Raw genomic sequence first — 13,484 nt, 5'->3', positions numbered from 1 at the left:
CAAATGTTTTCACGCTTCGAGAACAAAGCAAAGTCATCAGGCAGGTGGCAGTTGATGCTTTTAATTTGAATCGAAGCCGAGCAGAAGAAGAAGTTGCCATACAAGAAAGGACGGAGGGGGCGTCGCCCGCCGTCACAAAGGCGCCGCGTTTACCGTGCCGCGCCCACATGTTTCTCAAACGCGGCTTTCCGCCTGGCTTCCGGCTGATGACGTCGTTTCCCGGCCGGCCGGCGGCTCCTCGGCTCTGAAGGGGGAAAGGCAGCGGCCCGACGGTCACCCTCGCCCCCGCCCAGATGGATCATCTGCACGACACCCTACCTTTCGGCGGCCGGCGCCGCGCCGCCCTCGCCCGTGTCGACGGCGAGGCCCAATTCGCCGTGAGAAGGTCCCGCCTCCGGCCGGCGAAGCCTGGCGTTTTCCGGGGTATCGCCGTCGCCCGGCGCCGCGGCCAGTCGGGACCGGACCACGGCCGGATGGTCGCCCGTCAGGAAGCGCTCCGTCAGTCCGGCGTACGCCTGTGCGGGGCGCAAACAAGCGGACGTGGCGGACCTTGGCGAGAGGCGTCGGCCGCGCGGGCGGCTCGCGGAGGACGCCGTCACCTTTCTGCGCTCGTCCGTCAGCATGACGTCCAGCGACGCCGCCAGCGACGCGAACGACGGCCGGGAAGCGGGAAGCTGGCTCCAGCACGCCCGCATCATGTCGCGACTGGGCACAGGCGGCGTCCCGTCACGCTTTTGCCAGGCGGCAGATTGCAAAGCCGCCGCTCGCCGCGATCGCGTCATTTTGTCCGGCATGCTCGGGTTACGTGGCCCGCTTGTAAGACGTCATGCTGCGCGCGAGCGGGGCGAGGCATGCTCCGCGTCGGGTGGCCCACATGTTGGAGTCGGCGTGAGGTGGCGGCGCCAGGCGGTGTCCTCTCTTCAGCGCGGCGTAGAATCGGCGCGGCGCGGGCAGGTCCGAATACGGGCTTTCGCCTGCGGCAAAAGGCGGCGGTCAGACGCCGGTCGGAGCGGCGGCGGCGTGGCGTCTTACCCAAAGAGAAGATCTCCCACAGCAGAACCCCGTATGACCACACGTCGCTCTGGGAGGAGTACGCGCCGTGGGAAATGCTCTCCGGCGCCATCCACTTGAGCGGCAACGAGGCCTGCGGGTCCAGAAAGGCTGGTCACGGCGGCGGGGGGAGCCCGCGGGGGCCACCCGCCGTGCGCTTGCGGCGTACTGACGCGTCCTCGGGCCACGTAGTCCTGATCCTTGAGCGGGTCTCGAGCCAGGCCAAAGTCGCCCACCTTCACCAGCCGCTCCTCGCACACCAGGACGTTGCGGGCCGCCAGGTCTCCGTGGACGCACTGCCGCGCGCAGCACGCTAAGCGCACGTTAAGCGCGCAGCCGCGGCTCCCCGCCCGCTTGCGCCAGCCTACCTTGCGTGACGACAGGAAGTCCATGGCGCTGGCCACCTGGAAGGAGAAGCTGTGGAGGTCGCTTCGGTCCAGCGCCGCCGAGTCGCTGACGAGAGGCGACGGCGCCGCCTGCCGGTCCGGAGCTACACGTGCGCATCCAAACGCGAGTCGGTCGTTGAACTCGGGTCCAGGACAGCCGCCGCCGTCCTGCCCGTTTTCCCTCCTCAAGGCGGCCGCTTCAAACCATGGAGGCAAACGCGCGGACTTTGCCGTCTCACCTGACGCCGCGTTGTCGGTGTCGCCGACGATGGCTGCGCCCTCCCGCTCGCTCATGTCCATGTAACCGCCGTCCGCCTCCCTTCACACACACGCGCGCGCGGGGGTCACGTGTGTGGAAGTGCATCTCTCCGTGCGGGCATGCGGGCGCGTACCTCTTGGCGAGCGCGTCGGCGTGAACAAAAGCGCGCTTGTGGCGTCGCAGGTAGCCGGCCAGGTCTCCGTGGCAACAGAACTCGGTCACCACATAGACGGGACCTGCGGGCGAGGAAGGGCGTCAGCGTGAGGGTGGTCGGCGGTTGGACGGGGGGGGGGGCTGAGGTCACCTCCCGACGTGCACGCTCCGAGCAAGTTGACGATGTTCACGTGAGGGCCCAGGTGACACAAAAGCTTCAACTCGGACATCAACGAGCGACGAGCGCCGCTGTTGGCTGAACACACACACGGACGGACGGACAGACAATCAGGTGGTGTAAGCGCACGCGGCGTCAGGACGCAGGACGCACATTTGAGCATCTTGACGGCCGCTTTGGTGGTCTTGCGGTCCCGGAGCAGACCCGACACCCGAGCTTCCACCACGCGTCCGAAGGCTCCCGAAGCCAAGTCTTCACCTGCGCACACACGCGGCAGCTAGAAACCAGCGCGGGCCCCGCCCCTCGGCAGCGCGAGCGCACGACCTAGCTCGATGTCCTCCCTGGGAATTTCCCAGGCGGCGCTGTAGGGCAGCCGCTCCAGGTCCAGGTAGACGCACTCCAGCCCGTCGGGGCTGACGGACTCCATCAGCTTCCGCCGGACTTTGTAGCGAGGTTTCTGAAGGGCGAGGCCAGTTGGAGGAGGAGGGGGAGGCGGGTGCGAGCGCAAGACCGCGGCGCCTGACTGACTTTTCTCCACAGGATGACGAGGATGACCAGGAAGATGACGGCAACCAGCCCCAGAAGCAGAACCAGCGCCAACATGGCCACCTGAGACAAAAGAGCTGGACGGGAAGCCGACGTCATTACCAAAGACATCCGCCATCGGATCCGCCGACTCGCCAAGGCATCCGGCCGCCATCCGGTCGGCTCGCCCGCCGTACTTACAAGTGGACACCAGCCGGAGGTCTCTGGCTCGTCGTCCCGCGGGGTTGGAGGCCTCGCATCGGACGGCGGTCAAGGTCTTCGGACTGTCCGGGATCAGCAGGCTGCGCACCTGCCGGGCGGGGCGAGGACGAGTGAGGTCGCGGGCGGCCCCACACGGGGCGGGACGTCAGCGCTTACCTGGGTCAGGCCTCCGTCTGCCGGGACGCTGATGTTCTCCGGCGGGAGCCAAGCGCCCGTTTGGCTCGTCCAGCGGCCTGTCCCGTTGGCGCACCTGCGGGCAAAAAGGCTCGAACACTTCCTGTCGTGTCGCACAAAAACGTGGAGAAATACACTCCGGTTGAGTGCGCTACCGCTAAGCTAAGCTAAGCTAATTCTTACCCGTGTGCACTGTGACAGGTGAACCAGGTGACAGAAGGGGGCGGAGCTCCTTCGCTGACGCACAACATGGCCCGAGTGCTCATCTCCGTCAGCGACGTGATCCTCGGGGGCGCTGCAGACACAAAATGAAACCAGCGCACAAACAAACACGCATCCAAAAACACACCACGAGGCACAAACGCGATCCTACGCGGACCAAGTTGTCAAGCTGCCCACGAGGAGCGACCGGCTCGCCCGCTCACCTTGAACTTGCAAGTAGAAGAGCACGTCCTCCCGCTCATCTTCATTGAAGATCCTGGCCGTGTAGCTTCCCGTTTGCTCCAAGCGGACCCTCGCCAAGGTCAGAGTGCTGACGTATCTGGTAGTTAGTGTCGGGTTAGCATAGCTGTTAGTGTGACGTCAGCATCGCGGTTAGCGTCGTTGCTATGCGTCGGGCTCGCGTGAAGAGCATCCCGATTAGCGTCGCTCTTCACGCTCCGGTTAGCATTGTTAGCGGCAGGGTTGCTCCGGTCTCGGTTAGCGTTGTCGGCGTGAACAGGGTGATGGTCGGCTTCATTTTAGCATCGCAGCTACACGATTAGCATTCATGTTAGCGTTGGAGTGAGCATCCATCCCGGTTGGCACCACGGACAGCCCGCAGGTCGCATCGGGGTGAGTTTTGCGGTCCGCGCCATGCCGGCACCGTTAGTAGCGGCGCGGTTCGCGTACCTGCCATCCGACACGCGCGCGCTGGACACGACGGCGCTTCCCGCGGTGACGACGACGCTGCGGTTATCTTTGTGCCACGCCACCGTGGGCGCAGGGTGGGCGTCCGCCGCCACCCGCAGCGTCACCGTGCGACCGACCAGCGAAGACACGTTGGTGTCGTGTGTCGCGCGCGCGGAAACGTAACCGCGATCTGTGGAGATTGCGCGCGGTGTGAGCGCACGTGCGCGCGTCCCGCTTTGGTTTGGCAGAATGCGCGTTGCCGCGGTCGTTTGCGGGCGTCGGTAGCCAGGCGCTCACCCAGTATGGTGACCGTGATGTTCTTTTCCACGCGCCGTCCCTGCAGACTTTCCTGGACCGCGCACGCATACACGCCTGCGGGAAGCATCGGCAACATCTCGCCGTTAGCGTGGCCAACGACGAGCGGCGGCGGCGGTGCCTACCGGAGTCTGCCAGCGTCGCCGAGGGGATGTTCACAAACGAACGGATTCGATCGGGCAGAAATTCTGTCAGAGGCTCAAATTCCTGGAACGACACAAAACGGGTCATGGGAAACCGAGTCGAAACCGAGGCCACGCCGCCGGCGCGGTACCTCGCTCCGCGGGAACCTCCAGGAGAAGAAGGCCATGTCGACGTGTCGGACGGTGCAGTTGACCAGGAGCGGCTGTCCCCGCTTCAGCACGCCGCCGGACGCCGTCAGGTCCGCCTCCATCGCCTTGGCGACTGGCGGACGCGTCGGTGAGCGGCGGGCGGGCGCCCCGGGACGACGGGGCCCGCTGACCAAACTCACCCACCACGCTGAAGACGTAGTAGAGCCGCGAGCGCGTCTCCTCGGAACCGGCGGAGGCCACGCACACATAAGCCGCGTCGTCCAGGCGTCCCGTGAAGCCGCGGCCCGGCTCGTACGTGGGTCCCGATGCCGGCGTTTGCTCCCCGCGCCGGTACAGGCTCACGTTGAGAAGCGGGTCGGACACCGCGCAGGGGATGGTGGCCTCCTCGCCGTCCTTCATCACCACGCCGGAAGCCACTGGCAGAAACCACTCGTCTGGACCTGAAAGGGTGGGGGGGCGTGAGAGGATCGTCGGAGTCGGAGAGGCGTCGTCCGCCGCTCACCTCGTCCGGGTACGAAGACGTCCATCTCCCTGATCTGATCGGCCGCCGACTCCTCGCAGGCGTATCTGCCGGAATTCCTCCAGGTGACGTTGAAGAGCCGCAGGACGCTGCGGGAGCCCTCCGTTTCCACCGCCGCGTTGCCCTCTTCCAGCTCCGGCCGCGGCAGGCGCCACGACACCCGGCTCCAGCCGGAACACACCTGAGAGGCGGACGGGACGGCCAATTAGATTGGAGGAAGAACTAAGAGAGCGACAGGTCGCGTGTGACGAGCCCGCAGAGAAACAGAGAGAGACTGACCACAGTAAAGTTGGACTGAGGCTGCAGGAGAACCTGCGAGGCCAGTGGAATCAGCTCCAGACCCACGCCGCGCTCCGGAACACCCACCAGCACTGCTACGCACACACACACAAGGCGCCGTAAGCCCATCCAAGCGATCAGCAAGCAGGACAGACGGACACTGGGCTTTGCCTTCTTCCTCACCCAACAGGAAGCGCAGCACTTTCAGACTCCCCATCGGTGCTCGCAGGGGCCCCGGCATGACTCCCGAATCTGACCCATCACATCACAGACGGTTTGTTGATTTGGACTTTCTCTTACTGCGTCGCACAATATTTGCCCGCTACGGGTCCGATGTTGCGCGCGGCACAGGACGGGTTACTTGCAGGACCGTGCCTGTTCCAGGTTATGACACGCCGCCGACTTTGGCGCTTTTCACCTCGTCTGGCTACGAGTCGCGAGTTACACGCCGCGCGTCACCTTTGGCGAGTTGCACGCGCCGCGCGTTGCGCATGTGGCATAGCGCCCCTTGCGACTTGCCAAACATTCCATAGGACGCGGGGCCGGCGAGCCAGCAAACGGGAAGTCGCACTCACCGGCGCGCGTCGCTCGGCCGACGTCCGATCGGCTCCGGCGAGGCAAAGGCGTTCAACCTGCGCAAAGGCAAACGCGTGACCTCAACAAAACCTTCATCCCATGACGTCAGCGGAGAAAGACGAACCGGGTGGAAAATATGCGCGGGTCACCGCAGGGGGGGCGGAGTCAAATGGCGCCAAGTCAACACACACACACGCACACGTCTGCTAAAAGCATCAACAAACTTTCTCGTCCTCGCTTCTGCCGCGCGCGACATCCGCAATCCGTATTGGATGCGTGAAGGGACTTTCCCCCAAAATGTCGGTCGCGGGTCGGTGGGGCAAAGTCAAAAAGGTTGCCATGGAAACAAGCTTTCGCACCAGCATCCAAAGCCGAGCCGCACCGAAACGCTTTTCTTCCGACCTGCTCCGTCCTTGTCCTCCTTTTTCAAGCCGTCTTCTTTTCCTCCTTTTGGGCAGCCTTCCTCCTCTTTCTGGGGCTTTTTCTTCCCGTCGCTCGATGCCTGGAAACTCAACTGGCGAGCGAGCGGGAGGGAGAAAAATAGAGAGAGACAGAGGGGGCGGGAACATGGAGGGGGGGGGCGGAGAATAGGAACGAGAGAGAGAAAGAGGGTCTGTTTTCATCTGCATCTCTTCCAAGCCAGACAGGAAGTTAACCGAGGTCCAAAGCACACACACACGCAGAGTGAGTCGTAAACGCGGAAAGTCGAAAAGTATATCGGCGACGGTTTATTTTACAGGCGGGTGGCCGTAAAATATAGAAAAAATGTAGCGTTGGAAGTCTGATACGAGCGCAGCTCATCCTGCCGCTTCCTCCCTGATCTAAAGTGTGAGCTGGACTTGAAGAGTCCTCTGTCCCCGCCAGGACCTTGGCGTCAGTAGACTTTGACCAACAACGCAAACTGACGCCGTCTCGTACGAGAGCGCCTCAAACCTGGCCCGCTCGGCCTCCCCTACGCGGCCCCTTCTCAAGGTCTCTCTTTTCGCATTCGCTGGGCGCGGCGTCCGGCAAAGGCCGCGTGAGCGCAACGATGCGGCGGGGGAGACGCGCGCTACTCAAGTGAGCAGAGTGCGGCGCCTCGCCGTTGTGGTTGCGGGGCGATGAATCCGAGCCCGTTTTGCAATAAGGCCGGTAAGGGAAGAAAAGGTGAGCGGGCGGAGCCAGCCGCGCCAGCGGACGCATACTTGTGCCATGACAACGGCGAGAAGAACCGGTTGTGTCAAAAAAATAAAAACAACAACAAGAAGGTGACGGAGCAGGTCGGACGATCTCACGTGAATCCGCGCGCTCGCCCAAGATCGGCGCAGAGCAAGACGAACGCCACGCGAGCCGGAGAGAAACAAGGCGGCCCAGTGGACAGGAGACCCAAAGGACAGAGCGCGAAAGAAGGGGGCGCCGGGGGGGCAACGGACAAAGCGCCAGCCGGATTTAAGGAGTGACGCGGTAAGACCCCCCGGGTGGCATGGCCAGGGAAACGCCCACTTTCGGTCCGCTTTTCGCCACAAAAGCCGATCCCGTTCCATTCACGGCGACCCGTCTTCTCTCCGCCAGATGCCTCCGCCCCGGCCGGTCCCCAAACCGAGAGCCCGCTACGCGAGGGACAACCTGGGCTCCGCCTCCCCGCCGGACGGAGGGTACGCATCTCTACCGCCGCTCGGCCGACGAGGCCTGGCGTCGCACCGTCGGCTTTTAAGGCCGCCGCCGTTGTGAAAAATAGCAGCCGGGCCAAATTACTGCGGCGGCGGGAAGACTGGTTTTCTGCGGCGACCGTGTCGTTAGCAGTTGAATCTTTTCTCGTCCTAATTTGCAAGCGACGGCGTCTGTCCGGGCTGACAAACTTCTCGTGTTCTTGTCTTTCAGAAATCAGACGCTTTCCGACGGAGATCAGTTTGGCAAGGGTACAGCTACACTCACACACACACACAAAAACCTGTCCAACCTCAGATTGGGCACCCAAAGAGTTAATCGGCTCCACATCAGTGTCAAAAACTGGTTTGGGGAACTGGTTTGCAACCAGTTTGTGACATCACTTTAACACACACATACGCTCACACACATCTGCGAATACCTCACAAGAATTCAACGTCCGCCATCCATCAATCATCCTCTCTAACACACCACTACTGTGATGATGTCACCCCCCCACCCCCAGATGAAGACGCCGGGTCGCCTGTCGACGTTCCATACGGGGAGGCGGTCATCGGCGACTCGACCCCCTCGCCTCCCCCATCCATACGCAGCATCGCTAGCGACATCGCTCAGTGCATCCCTAGCTTAGCCGGGGCGGCGAGCGCCATCTCCCACCCCCCCGCCGCCGCTCCTCCTCCAAGCTCCTCGGGCACGCCGCCCGCCAACTTGGCCGCCGTGGTTAGCTCCCTGTCAAACATCCCCAGCTTAGCGGGTATGCTTAGCCTGGCGTCCCAATCCGCCAAAGCCGTCCGCCCTTCGACATCGGACGGTAAAGCAATGAGGGCGCACGTTCCCGTTTGAGATCCTCAAGTCATCCGGTCCTCATTCTTGGAGTTTTTTTCTTCCTCTTCTTCCGGTCCAGATGCCGTCGTCGCGGACTCGCCGACACCAGCGGAGGGCCAGACAGGACTGGCGGGACCGGCTCACGGTGAGCCAAAGTCAAGTCGGGGCCTCGCGGCTCAGCAGCTAGCGAGCGGGTCCGATTGGGGTGTGGGGAAAGGCCACCTCCGCGTCGGCAATTTTCCACTCCTCCTTGGCTCCCGAATCACCACCGTTGGTTTCCCCCCCCCCCATCTCACGTTCTACTCGCTTGGTCCTCCGCGTCCAAACTCTCCAGAGGAAGAGGACGACGATCTCTACATCACCGTGTTGGAAAGTTGGGAGGACGACGCGGATTCCGACTCGTCCGCCGAGGAGGACCTGTACCAAAAGTGGCCCTGCTCCTCGCCCGCCAACGGTCCCGCGAGAGGAGACCTCGTCGACAACCTGCTCAAGTGCGTAGCGGCCAGGTTTCGACACTGGCCGCGGGACTCCGCTTGCTTACACAAATTGAACCCGAGCGAGAGGCAGACTGGACGCGGCACCTGATCACTGTCGTTTGGTTTGCCGGGCCACTTGCAGTCGCTCGGCGAGCGTGACGCCTCCTCGGCCGGCCGCCCCGCCCCCGTTCCACGTGGCCCAATCGGCAAAGAGCGGCAAGCCTTCCAAAGCAAAGACGCCAAGGTACGCCACAGACGGCCCGCTTTTTTGGTCATTCCGCCTTGTTCTGGACGCCGTCGTCGGGGCCGACTTTCTTCTGGCCGTCATTGTCGGTGACCTCGTGACGGGGCTCTGGGTCCTCGTTTCTCGTTCTTCGCCGTCACGGTCGTCGCGCTTGAGGTTGGGGGTCGCTTTTGCCGTGGCATTGTCAGCGTTTGTCTTCGCAGCGCGGCGACCATCCGAGTGTCGAGAAAGAAAGGACACGGGCCGCCCGCCGAGCCGCAAAGCGCGGTGGTCCGAGCCAGCTGGTTGGACGTCTGGAAAGGCTTCAGGTAGAGCAAAGAGCTTCACGTCCTCAGTGAGACGTCGTCCTTTGTCGGAATGTTTGTCTGTATATCCAAGTCAAGCTAGCGATAGATGGAAGGTTCTGCTTCTTCTTGCGCTTAGTTGTGCTGGTTCTTGGTTTTAGACACAACGTCTTTTGGGCCACGCTGGACGGGCAGTTGATGTCTCTGTGGAAAAAGCGCACGGTAAGCTCCTCCTCCTCCCGGCCGCCGGGGCACGCCAGCCGAGTGACGGCGAGCGTTTGTGATCAGGACCAGTTCAGCGAGGTTCTCTTCCACGTGTCCAGCATCACCAACGTGAAGAAACAGGAGAGGGGAAGGTTCTCCGTCTATTTCAAGAAGAAGCATTACGACTTCATGGCTCACAGCGACGGTGGGTCCCGCCCGCCCCCGCGGCCTTTGGCTCCGTACGCGGCGCCGCGCCCTCACCGCCTTCCTCCCGCAGACGTTCAGGACGGCTGGGTGCGCTCTCTGCTGGCGTCGCGGGGCCGGCCCGGTCCCGCCGGCCCGGACCTCCACGGGGCCATCACGGTCAAGGACCCCAAGAGCCACTTCTACGCCGCCGTCTGGGGCCACGACTTCTGGATTTACCAGAACAAAGACGGCTTCCAACTGGGCGTGGCCTGCTACAGCATCCCCCTCAACCTGGCCACCGTCCGCAGCGCCGGCAAACACTCCTTCACCCTCGCCACGCCCTTCCGGAGCTTCAGGTAGGCTTTCCTCGGCGAGGCGCGGCCCCGCCCCGCCCCCCGTCTGAGCGGCTCGTCTCCCTCCTCTTGGCCGCCGACCGACAGTCTGTCGGTGGATTCGTCCAAGGATCTGTCCGCCTGGCTGGCGGCGTTGTCCTCGTCCATCGGCAGCGCCCTGTCCTGCAACCAGGTGGCCGCGCGCCTGTGGAAGAACCCGTCCAACCGGCGGTGCGCCGACTGCGGCGCCGCCGACCCCGAGTGGGCGGCGGTCAACCTGCTGCTCGTCATCTGTCACAGCTGCGCGGGTGAGCGCGGGCCCGCGGCGGCACAGCCATTGGCCGCGGGGCCGCGCTCGCTAACGGCCTCTCCGCAGGGCAGCACCGAGCTCTGGGCGGCGCCGTGTCCAAGGTCCGCAGCCTCAAGATGGACAACAAGGTGTGGACGGAACCGCTGGTCCAGGTGAGCGGCCAAACGGGTCGGCGAAGGTGGCCGCCGTCTCTCTCTCTCTGACTTTGGAAGGCCCTCCTCTCCCGCAGCTGTTTGTTGCCCACGGTAACCGTCTGGCCAACCAGGTGTGGGCCCCCCTGATACCCGCCGCCGAGAAGATCGCTCCGGAGGCCTCTGACGAGAGCAGGTCAAAGTTCATTCAGGATAAATATAGCAAGGGGCGCTACCGACGAGTACACGCCCTGGCGTCCTCGGCCGAGGCGATGCAGCAGGTGCGAGGCGCCGTGCCCCCCCCCCCTCCAATCAAGTACTTGCTGTTTGCAACTCCAGTGTTGTGTTCCAGAGGCTGCGAGAAGTCGTTTGCGGCGGCGACGTGGAAGAAACCTTCTGGCTCATCTGCTCGGGGTCAAAGGTAACGCACAAAGACGCGTCCCGTCACCTCATCTGACGTGGCTTCCTTCCTGCAGGTGTGTCAAACCGACCCCCTGACCCCCTCCCCCATCCAGCTGGCTGAGAGAGCGGGGCAAGCCTTGCAGGCCGAGCTACTCAGACTCAATGAGTACACAGGTCAACACGCACACACACGTGCACGCATTGTCAAATTCACGAAAGTCCAACAAAAGTTCTCGCTGAACCCGTCACGGTCCACTCACCTGACTTGGGAGCGGGCGGCGGCGGGCTCGGCGACTGCTTCAGGGTGCTCCAACAACCCCCCCCCCCCTTTTTTGTTTTTTCCAACAGAGGTTCCGCCCTACTTGCCCAAATTGGCACATAGGAGAGCGGAGTCCAGCAGCTCAGGTAAACTTTTTTGGTTCAATTGAAAGTGACGGCAGATGACGAGCGTGGCTTGCGTGCGCACGCGTAGGAGACGAAGACGAGGAGCTTCACGGCAAGCTGGAAGAAGATCGTTTCCTCTTCTCGGTGGAAAACGACTCGGCGGCCTGCGACGTGCTCGACTTGCGGGAGGTTTTGTCGCTTTTCCGAAACGACGGGTGAGCGGAGCCTTCGGCTACGGCGGCGGCGGCAAGCGGCGCCCTGACCAGCGTTCCTCCCCGCAGGGCCACTTTTCAGTTTGAGTTGATCACGGTGGACAATCGGCTCATTTGCGTGGCCGACAGTGAGGACGAACTGCTCATTCACCTGGTGCACATCCTCAAGGTGAGAACTGCCGGGGGGCGGTGGGGGGCGGCGGGGGACGGGGGCTCTCCCCACCGGACTGGCCACGCGAGCCGCTTTTCAGGTGATCCTCCCGGCCGGCGTGTCGTACGCGGAGGTGTGCGGGGCGGTGGGGGTGAGCAAAGTGCGCGTGCTGGAAGACGGCGGCGTCCCGGACAACTCGGAGGCTTGGCTGCTGCTGTGGGACGGCGGCGTCAGCGTCCATCGCGTCGGCCGAGACGCCGAGCGCAACTTCAAGGTGGACCTGAGCGCGCTCCGTCACCACGGTAAGCCTCCCCCCTCGGGGCGGACGCCGCATCCCGGCCGCACCCAAAGGAACCTTGGTCCCGCTCCGCCTTTCTTCAGAAAGAGACCCGTCGGGAGACCTCGTCACCGTGGTCCTCGGAAACAGGTGGGTGGGGTGCGGGGACGTGAGTGGCATCGGGTGGCTGCGGGTCAGGTGACGCTGTGGCGTGCGCGCGCAGGCGGGTGGCGCTGCACTTTGACGAGCACGAGAGCTGCGGCAGATGGTACCGCCTCCTGCGGGACGCCGCCGCTCTGGAATCTCCCGTCGGCTCCGACCCGCCGAGCCGTCTCAAGGAGACCGCGGACTCGGTGCCGCTCGCCGTCCGGCGCTGCGTCCAACACGTCGAGAGCTACGGTCGGGACTCCCCCCTCCTCTTGCCGCCGTCTTGGTCTCCGACGGGCGCCTTCACGTCCCGGTCTTCCTTCCGGCGCTTCAGGTCTGAAGGTGGAGGGCGTTTACCGGCGCTGCGGCCTGGCCTCCAAAGTGTCCCGGCTGGCGGAGGCCCTCCTGCGCTCCCCGGCGTCCGCCCCGCTGGAGTCGGACGAACAGGGCGCGCTGGACGCCGCCGCCGCCCTCAAGCAGTACGTCCGGCAACAGGAAGCGCAACTCTTTCCCGAGAGCGAGCGCAAGGACTGGACGCGCGCCGCCGGTGGGTAGGACCGCCGCATTTTTTCTCGCCCGGCGTACGGCGGTACCTGCAACTGCGGAGGCGGTGCCAGCGCCGCTACTTTGTGTGCGAAGCCATTTCAGATGAGCGCGGCAGGTTGTGCGCCTACCGCCGCTTGCTCCGGCAGCTGCCCCCCGCCAGGCGAGCCACGCTCGACGCCTTGTTTGAACACTTCCACACGTGAGCAAACCTCATTGCGGACGGCCTCCTGCGCACAAGGAGACGCAAAAGGCAAAAAGAGTCACCCTCTGGCTCGCTCCCTCGCAAACGCTCATTTGTTTCACCGACAAGGTTTCGCAAGAGTGAAAATGTTTTTTTTTTCCCGCCGGCGCGCACCTGCCGTGGTACGGGGCCCGCCGGTCGCTTCGTCGTCAGGGTCCAGACGTTCTCCGGGGTCAACAAGATGTCGGCCCACAACCTGGCCCTGGTTCTGGTTCCGTCGCTCTTCCGCAGTCTGAACAGCGACCTGCTCAAGCTCACCCGCGAGTTGGTCCTCTACCACCCGCGGCTCTTCCCGGTAGGTGGCGCCAGGGCGGCGCGCCTTTGCGCTGCCGGCGGGAAGACTCACCGCCGCGTCGGGACGCTTTGCAGACGCACAAGGAGGAGTTCGAGTTGGAGGAGGAGAAGGAGGAGGAGATCACCGTCCTCTGAACAACTGGAACGAGAAGAGACGCCTCGTTGAGCAAGACGAGCCCAAAGGTCCGCCGAGCGCCCTCTGCTGGCGAACAACGCTCAAGCTTCATCGCTTGGCTTTGAGCGGCCTTGAATTTGCATGTTTTGCCTTGCTCAAGAATCCACAAGTTCTTTCCTTGAAAAGACTCCTTTTGTTCCTTCCACAACGTTCGCCTTTGGGGGAAACGGACGTTCTCAAAAGGACTCCCTGAAG

General features: G+C 63.5%; 2 protein-coding genes across 3 annotated transcripts; one reads left to right on the top strand and one right to left on the bottom strand.

Annotated features, from left to right (window-relative positions):
* Window positions 1-45: 45 nt before the first annotated feature.
* On the bottom strand, window positions 46-12,645 carry LOC127588349 (platelet-derived growth factor receptor beta-like). Of its 2 annotated transcripts, none has more exons than XM_052047031.1 (28): window positions 12,627-12,645; window positions 6,224-6,335; window positions 5,821-5,877; window positions 5,429-5,497; window positions 5,246-5,340; window positions 4,949-5,147; window positions 4,626-4,886; window positions 4,428-4,558; window positions 4,279-4,360; window positions 4,136-4,210; window positions 3,839-4,028; window positions 3,373-3,488; window positions 3,131-3,242; window positions 2,930-3,023; window positions 2,753-2,861; window positions 2,555-2,649; window positions 2,351-2,483; window positions 2,180-2,284; window positions 2,000-2,104; window positions 1,829-1,931; window positions 1,676-1,755; window positions 1,419-1,540; window positions 1,224-1,346; window positions 1,033-1,144; window positions 875-974; window positions 600-705; window positions 319-515; window positions 46-244 (listed from the first exon to the last, which is right to left on the bottom strand). In XM_052047031.1, exons 4-28 carry the CDS (start codon window positions 5,484-5,486, stop codon window positions 175-177), a joined length of 2,973 nt encoding a protein of 990 aa, XP_051902991.1. In that variant the 5' UTR covers window positions 5,487-5,497; window positions 5,821-5,877; window positions 6,224-6,335; window positions 12,627-12,645; the 3' UTR covers window positions 46-174. The 2 variants fall into 2 exon arrangements, with proteins under 2 accessions (XP_051902991.1, XP_051902992.1); XM_052047032.1 differs by having other exon boundaries at window positions 6,204-6,335; window positions 12,627-12,644.
* Window positions 7,078-13,414, top strand: LOC127588346 (arf-GAP with Rho-GAP domain, ANK repeat and PH domain-containing protein 1). Its single transcript, XM_052047027.1, has 26 exons — window positions 7,078-7,264; window positions 7,373-7,455; window positions 7,682-7,719; window positions 7,974-8,279; window positions 8,373-8,438; window positions 8,628-8,784; window positions 8,912-9,013; window positions 9,217-9,321; window positions 9,459-9,519; window positions 9,586-9,706; window positions 9,779-10,043; window positions 10,128-10,327; window positions 10,396-10,481; window positions 10,559-10,741; window positions 10,813-10,881; window positions 10,937-11,036; window positions 11,211-11,267; window positions 11,335-11,461; window positions 11,528-11,627; window positions 11,710-11,911; window positions 11,991-12,036; window positions 12,110-12,285; window positions 12,368-12,580; window positions 12,673-12,778; window positions 12,974-13,115; window positions 13,190-13,414. Exons 2-26 carry the CDS (start codon window positions 7,373-7,375, stop codon window positions 13,247-13,249), a joined length of 3,171 nt encoding a protein of 1,056 aa, XP_051902987.1. The 5' UTR covers window positions 7,078-7,264; the 3' UTR covers window positions 13,250-13,414.
* Window positions 13,415-13,484: the final 70 nt, after the last annotated feature.

Source organism: Hippocampus zosterae, chromosome 16, assembly GCF_025434085.1.
Source record: "Hippocampus zosterae strain Florida chromosome 16, ASM2543408v3, whole genome shotgun sequence".
Classification (NCBI taxonomy): domain Eukaryota; kingdom Metazoa; phylum Chordata; class Actinopteri; order Syngnathiformes; family Syngnathidae; genus Hippocampus; species Hippocampus zosterae.
The sequence above is the reverse complement of the archived record's forward strand: the minus strand, read 5'-3'. Positions and strand labels throughout refer to the sequence as shown.

Coding starts and splice junctions, on each gene's coding strand:
- LOC127588346 (XM_052047027.1), top strand. CDS start 7,373: ATGCCTCCGCCCCGGCCGGTCCCCAAACCGAGAGCCCGCTACGCGAGG. Junction 8,280..8,372: donor CCGCCCTTCGACATCGGACG/GTAAAGCAATGA, acceptor CTTCCGGTCCAG/ATGCCGTCGTCGCGGACTCG. Junction 11,462..11,527: donor TCGCTTTTCCGAAACGACGG/GTGAGCGGAGCC, acceptor TCCTCCCCGCAG/GGCCACTTTTCAGTTTGAGT.
- LOC127588349 (XM_052047031.1), bottom strand. CDS start 5,486: ATGCCGGGGCCCCTGCGAGCACCGATGGGGAGTCTGAAAGTGCTGCGC. Junction 5,341..5,428: donor AGTGCTGCGCTTCCTGTTGG/GTGAGGAAGAAG, acceptor GTGTGTGCGTAG/CAGTGCTGGTGGGTGTTCCG. Junction 975..1,032: donor GTGGGAGATCTTCTCTTTGG/GTAAGACGCCAC, acceptor CTTTTGCCGCAG/GCGAAAGCCCGTATTCGGAC.